At 36.9% G+C, this 6,392-nt stretch overlaps 2 protein-coding genes across 2 annotated transcripts; both read right to left on the minus strand.

The window, feature by feature from the left end:
* Nucleotides 1–747: 747 nt before the first annotated feature.
* Nucleotides 748–2,786, minus strand: LOC108113999. Its single transcript, XM_017224745.1, has one exon. It carries the CDS (start codon nt 2,640–2,642, stop codon nt 924–926), a length of 1,719 nt encoding a protein of 572 aa, XP_017080234.1. The 5' UTR covers nt 2,643–2,786; the 3' UTR covers nt 748–923.
* Nucleotides 2,787–3,455: 669 nt separating this feature from the next.
* Nucleotides 3,456–5,162, minus strand: LOC108114000. Its single transcript, XM_017224746.1, has one exon. The coding sequence runs from the start codon at nt 5,160–5,162 to the stop codon at nt 3,477–3,479; it is 1,686 nt and encodes a 561-aa protein (XP_017080235.1). The 3' UTR covers nt 3,456–3,476.
* Nucleotides 5,163–6,392: the final 1,230 nt, after the last annotated feature.

Raw genomic sequence — 6,392 nt, forward strand, 5'->3', positions numbered from 1 at the left:
CGGAGGACAGAGGACGGCGGAGATTCGACCTGACCGTCCCTCGTCTCACATTCGTTGCGCAAAAATTGCAGCCTCTGTCTGATGATTTTGCACAATAAAAAACTTTATTTTCTTTTACATATTTGTTAAACTAAAAGGATAGTAATGAAATTAATAAAAAATTTAATAATATTTAACTACTCCCTATACAAAATTTGAAAACTAAAAAGTTTCTAGCTTTTTTCCCATAAACAACTTGACCAATCAACTCAGATTTTCTCCCCGTGCATCCAGCAATCAAAGATACACCGGGGAGAGAAGAAAAATAAACATTTGAACTACTAGCCCAGGCCTTTCACAAAAAAATGGGAGGCGGGCGCCAAATCGCGCGCAAATAATTAATGTTTGGCAATAATCGAAGACACCTTCGGAGGCAGTTGCAACTTTGGCCGGTTGCCAGTTGCCAATTGCCAGTTGCCAATTGCCAGTTGCAGGTTGCCATTTGGCCATTTGGGCAATGGCTTTTGAGCCGCCAGTGGGCATGCAAATGAGGCCGCAAGGGAGGCGTCACCTTGCCGGCAAAATATTTTAACGTATTTTCGTTGTAATTACAGTTGGGTGGAGAGTTATGGGAAGAAAACGGTTTCGGCCAAAGTTTATTTTCAAAGCCCCGCTGAGCAACAAAATATGACACTAGGAATTACGCTGACCAAATTGGTAAGTCAATATTTATTTGTTAAATACTAGTTGTCAGTTAGTTTATTATATATTTTAAATTCCGAAGGTGGGTTGGTAAAACATTTGATTTTAGATTTCATATGAATATAAACCTTTATATTTGTGTTATTTTAGTTTTGAGGTTTTTCTTTTATATTTGTTAACATCTTATAAATTCTGCTGGCATCTTTTAGGAACTTTAGTTACTCAGTCGCCTTAAACTAAACTTAATTAGTCATTTTAAATTCTATAGTAACGTTTACTTTAGTGGACCCCACAAGCAATTCAATGAGAAACGCAATGGTAGCCAAAGTCAAACCTCCCAGCCACAGTCCAGCAATTAGGTAATAATATTCGAAATTATTCGATTCCACTTCCAAATGCCGATCACGAAATCCGAAACTGAGTAAGCCACTTTGAATACCATGTCGATAGGCATCGTCCTTCATTTTCAGATAAATTCCACTCTCGAATATTTTTCTCACAAACAAATTGAATAACTGCAAGTATGGACGACCAAATGCCGAAGAAATTTGCTGAGGTTGCTGGTATAGAATATGGGGAAACTTCCGAAATATTGGAAACTTAAGGAAATGTTGTTGGTAAAGAGCAAACTCAATGCGATCGAAAAATCCAGAGTGGATACAGCTAGTATTTAGATTCCTTCGATATATATCAACATCTGCCTCTGATGTAGTCACTATACGTTTGAGTAGATTCTTTCGATCGGGTATAAGCTTCTCCATAGTTCTAAGATCCACATCTATCAATGGCCAAACACTATCGGTTTTATCCAAATCCTCCCAAGTATTTATTTGCTTTTCATAAAGTCCTGCGGCCAAAATACTCGAAAGTTGAGCCAGATACAGATTGGTTAATATGAATCCTGCTGTAGTTAATATTATAAATAGTATAAAGCGGTGACGAGATGGTCGAGCTCCCATATCTCTGCCACCTGAGAGATACAAAACCAATCGAAGAATTTGTAGGAAAGCAGCACTGCTGCCCATTTGTCCTCTCGATAAGATCCTTAAAGCCATGGAGCAATATATAAGCATTATTACCCAAGTAATCCAAGTACTGAATGTATAAGGTTTGATCAGATAAACCCAATTGGGCAAAAGTCTTGATGTGGGCACTATAAGACCACAATTTTCCAGATAAAGTATATTGGTCATTGCGAACGTCTCAATCGGTCTGATTAGGAAGGGGAAAAAGTCTATCGTACGGTTGGCCAAAAGTTCAAGGCCATCGTTAACAGTTACTATATCCAATAAACGAATTGATCCATTAAAATGATTTGTAAAATCCACAACCATTCGTAGCATATAGCCAGTTAGGATAAGTTTATTATTGCGATCCCGAAAGGAAAACCAGCGAGGTGCGCCTGCTGTTACCAGGCCACTGGTAATGTTATAGCCATTAAAATCTGTTTTCAAACGAGAGTGATCAACAAAGTCACTGATAGTTTCTAACTTGATAATTCTCATATCCTGATATGGCATAAAGCTGAAGAATCCTTCAGAATCGGGTAACATTAACAGTACTTTAATCAAACCTTCTTTAAAGCAATGATTAAATATATTTAAAACATTCCCAATAGTTCCTTTGAAAAATATAACCACTTGAAGATGTTGATATTTCGATAACCACTTTGTAAGATAGCTAATTCCGCTATTCAGATACTCATCTTCCAGATACAAAACTGTTAGAGTGCAACTACTAAAGTTTCCTTCCAAAACAATTTGATTTTTGGTATTCCTAATCCAAATGGTAGGTATAAAAGGCTGCCAGGCAGCTTCCAAGATCTCCGAACCATTACCAAACTCCAAAAATACATTCAATTCCGTTTGGTAAATCTTATTTAGCTCCTGAATAGTTTGGCCCAAGCGATTTCCTTCGTAAAGTGAAAGGCCCTGAAGCGTGTTGAGGTAAAGCAAATCCATTGAATTGACTGTGGAATCCTCTGCTTAGAACTTCTTTTATAGGCAATATGACACGGCCCCCTAAATGGTATCATTATATAATTACATACACTGATTTAATGTTTAGTAGACATGCCAATTTGAATTTATCTAATGGGTAGCCTGGGGTATATTTATGAATGGCTGGTAAAACTACAAGTCATTATTGGATACTACTTAGTATTTTTTTATGTATTTTAGGACAAATAAATTTAGCCGATTTTATTACCTTTAAGGAAATTAAAGACACCTCCAAATATCAATTTTCCAGTGTTTATTTATTGAATTTACTTTGTTGCACTCATCACTAAGTTTTAGGATTAAAGTTTCTTCATTTTATTTTTTTCTCCACTTCGTTTCTTTTGTCCTCCTTGCTCCTTTCGTCGTTTTCAACGTGTCTCGCTCCTTGAACTTCTTCTTAATCGACTCCGTCGTTTTCTACTTCTTTCGCCAGATGGCCACTCGTTGTCCTTTTATCTTTTTTGTCATTTTCTACTTCTTTGACTAAACTTCTCGTCTTTCTCTTAGTCTTCTCCCTCGTTTTTTACTTCCTTCGCGAGATGGTCACTCGTTGTCATTTTAATCTTCTCCGTCGTTTTCGACTTTTTCGCTTAATTTCTCGTCTTCCTCTTAATCTTCTCCTTCGTTTTTTACTTCTTTTTCCAGATGTTCACTCGTCGTTAGCTTGTATTGATATCTCATAGGTTTTGGTATTTCGTTTTGTGGGGATTTTTTATGTTTTTGGAAGTGATATTATATTAACCACTCCCACATATCATTGTTATATCATATTCCCAAACCTTTAGTAACTTATAATTAAAACATAAATTTCTCTAACAAAAACACGACAGTACCAAAAAACCACCCCAAGCCCAGTAAAATGTAGGCAAAGAAGTAAAACTCCTTATCGAAAACCTGTATTTCGCGGGATTTTGATATGCGAAAACTTATTTCACCGCCAGAGATTCCTTCAAGGGTGGCATCCCTCTGAAGTTTTCCCCAAATTCCCGATTCCCAGATACCTTTAAGGTAACTGTTAAATAGCTCTAAATATGGCAATCCATGACGAACTAAAATAAAGACTGGCCTTTGATCGAAGACTTCCTTTAATGTCTTGAAAATCGGCACTCGAAGATACATTTGCTGTGAAAGTTCAAAGGCAATACGATCCTCGTAGGCCTCATAGGCATACGTTTTGTTGAGCCCCTTGCGATATTTAAAGACATCCTCTATCGAGGCAACAAAGGTAATGTTTTCAAATTCTTTTTGAATTATCTTAGCTTTGATCATTTTCCGAAGTACGTCAGCATCAAAACTTTCCACCATCAGCATTTGCTTTTCACGGAACAAGTCTTCAAAGGTATTGAGTTGCCTTTTGAATAGGCCAGTGGTTAAGTAACTTGATAATTGAGCGGTATAGAGGTTGGTTAGAATAAAGCCAACTGTGAATAGGACGATGAAACTTACTACCTGATGCATTCCCATATTGAAATGCCATATTTTCGTAACAGGAAGTTGAAATAACAACTGCAAAACATCCAAAAAAGTTTTAGATAAAGTGGAGTTCTCCTCCTGTCTATGTGTTATCCACCAGATCAAGATAGAAGCATAGATAAAACTAACTATAATAGTAAACCAAACTGCAGAACCAAAAGGTCGTATAAAGTACAGACTTTTTGCCAAGGGTTCGGCCCAAGGAACCATTATATAGGTTTTAATGTTGAAGAATATATGACTGTGGTAGAAATATTTCCAACCCAGTGTGTGTATTATCCTTGGAACCATATCAATTTCGCCACTTTTTAATGCCCTCAGCCCTTCTTCATAGGGTATGATGTCTGTATCATATAAAAGATGTCTCTCAGTGCCATTGTAGGTCTTAATAAATTGCTTAATCATTTGGTACATGTAACCAGCATAGACCTTTTGACCTTTTCGGTTTGTATAGTGAAAGCATCGAGGTGTCATCGTTTCCACAGTAAGAGTAACTGCCTGTTTTTGCAGATTTCTTAGATTTGTCAAGCTATAGAACATTTTTATATCATCAATCTGATGAATGTTAACTTTTGGATAGGGCCTATAGGTGTAGAGCTTTCCATTTAATAAATTCAAAGCTAGGACCCGAACAAAGCCTTTGTCTAAAGCTTCTTGAAAGTAAAAATTGCTAGAATTTACGATGAACAACATTTGCAAGTGGTGTAATCCCCAGAGTAGCTCCTGTATTCCATTTATAGTTTGATTTTTTGTAGATTCCTCCAAACAGGCAATGGTTAAAGAACGCTCGCTGAATCTACCCATTAATTTTTTTGGTTTTTTATAACTTTCGATTAACAAATTGGAAACTTCCTGATCCATCTTCAGATCAGTATCACCACAATCCATGTAGATATTAAGCTGATGCTTCCCATCTTTATTCAGCTGATGAATCACTTCTCTGGCTGACCAACTTTGGGATCCTCCAGAGAATAAGACAATTAGTATAAAAACCAGCAGGCGACACATGATGTAGTCCAGCCCGAAAAAAGGACACTGAGACCCTCGTTACAAAGACTTTGCGGTTTTAAGGCCTGGTCAAGATCTTTATCGGAAACAATTACATTGCATTGTCAATAAGTTGAAGTTGAAGTGGAAGTCAGAGGCGATGTTGAAGTCGAAGTCCAAGAGCAAGTCGTGCGCGGGTGAGATCACTGAGAGAAATATGATAGTTAGTGTATAATAGAAGAAACGCAGAACCTTCTTTAAAATGATTTCTCATTTCATCTATGAAAGTAAAATGAATTCCTAGATTATAACAAGAATAAAACTCTTGAATGATGTATGAATCCTGACTTCCATCACTGCTGTTTGCTAGCTAGTTTTTCGCCAAGTGCATTGCTTATCGCAGCATCTACCAAATTGCCCCTTTGACCACGACCACGTAAACGTAATTGTTTGCGGTCTGGCTTCGGCAGTTCTAACGTGACCAAACAATTGCTAAATGTCATAGATATTGTTAATAAAATTACATGATTGCATAAATGGGCGCTAAACTGGGCGGTGATCTAAGAAAAATTATGTCAGCCAGATGGTATGTGCCAATGAGTGATTCCAACTGCAATCTAAATGCTGATAAATGTTGCTTGTTTATTAGACAAGATGATCAGTAGAGTCAACAAATTCCCATAATTGTGGGGGTTTTCTTTGTAAATTTATTTGAATGCTTACATCATAGTCTTCGTTGAGAAGTTTGTGTAAGATTAAAGTTTTATATTTAAGCCAAATTTGATTTGAATAGTTATAAAAAAATATCCAAAGCTTTAACTTTTTACTTCTCTAAAATCAATATTGATTAACCCTTTGCTCTGATTAGTTGCAAATGGCTGTCAGTGACTTTGCCTTTGTTATTTAAGACGGTTGTCATTGTTGTTCTTGAATTCGTGTTGTTGCAATGGCTTTTGGCCAGAAACTCGTTAGCCCACCACCAGAAAGATCAGCCAGGGGCCAGGCAAAAGTAACAAACGAACCGCATTGAAATTGAAATCGCTCATAAATTCAGTTGCTAATTGTAAAGAATGGCAGACCTTGGAATTCAAAGAGACAAAACTCATTTCCAATGGCTACTGCAGAATGCTAACAAACCAAAAACAACAACAACAAAAACACATCCAAAACGGGCAAAAATGCTTGGCAGCAGGAAAAAAAAAAGTTATGAAGCTGCAGAAACGCCAAACTGGCGAACAGAAATAACAATAA

This window comes from Drosophila eugracilis, unplaced genomic scaffold (genome assembly GCF_018153835.1).
Source record: "Drosophila eugracilis isolate 14026-0451.02 unplaced genomic scaffold, ASM1815383v1 contig_2154, whole genome shotgun sequence".
Taxonomy (NCBI): domain Eukaryota; kingdom Metazoa; phylum Arthropoda; class Insecta; order Diptera; family Drosophilidae; genus Drosophila; species Drosophila eugracilis.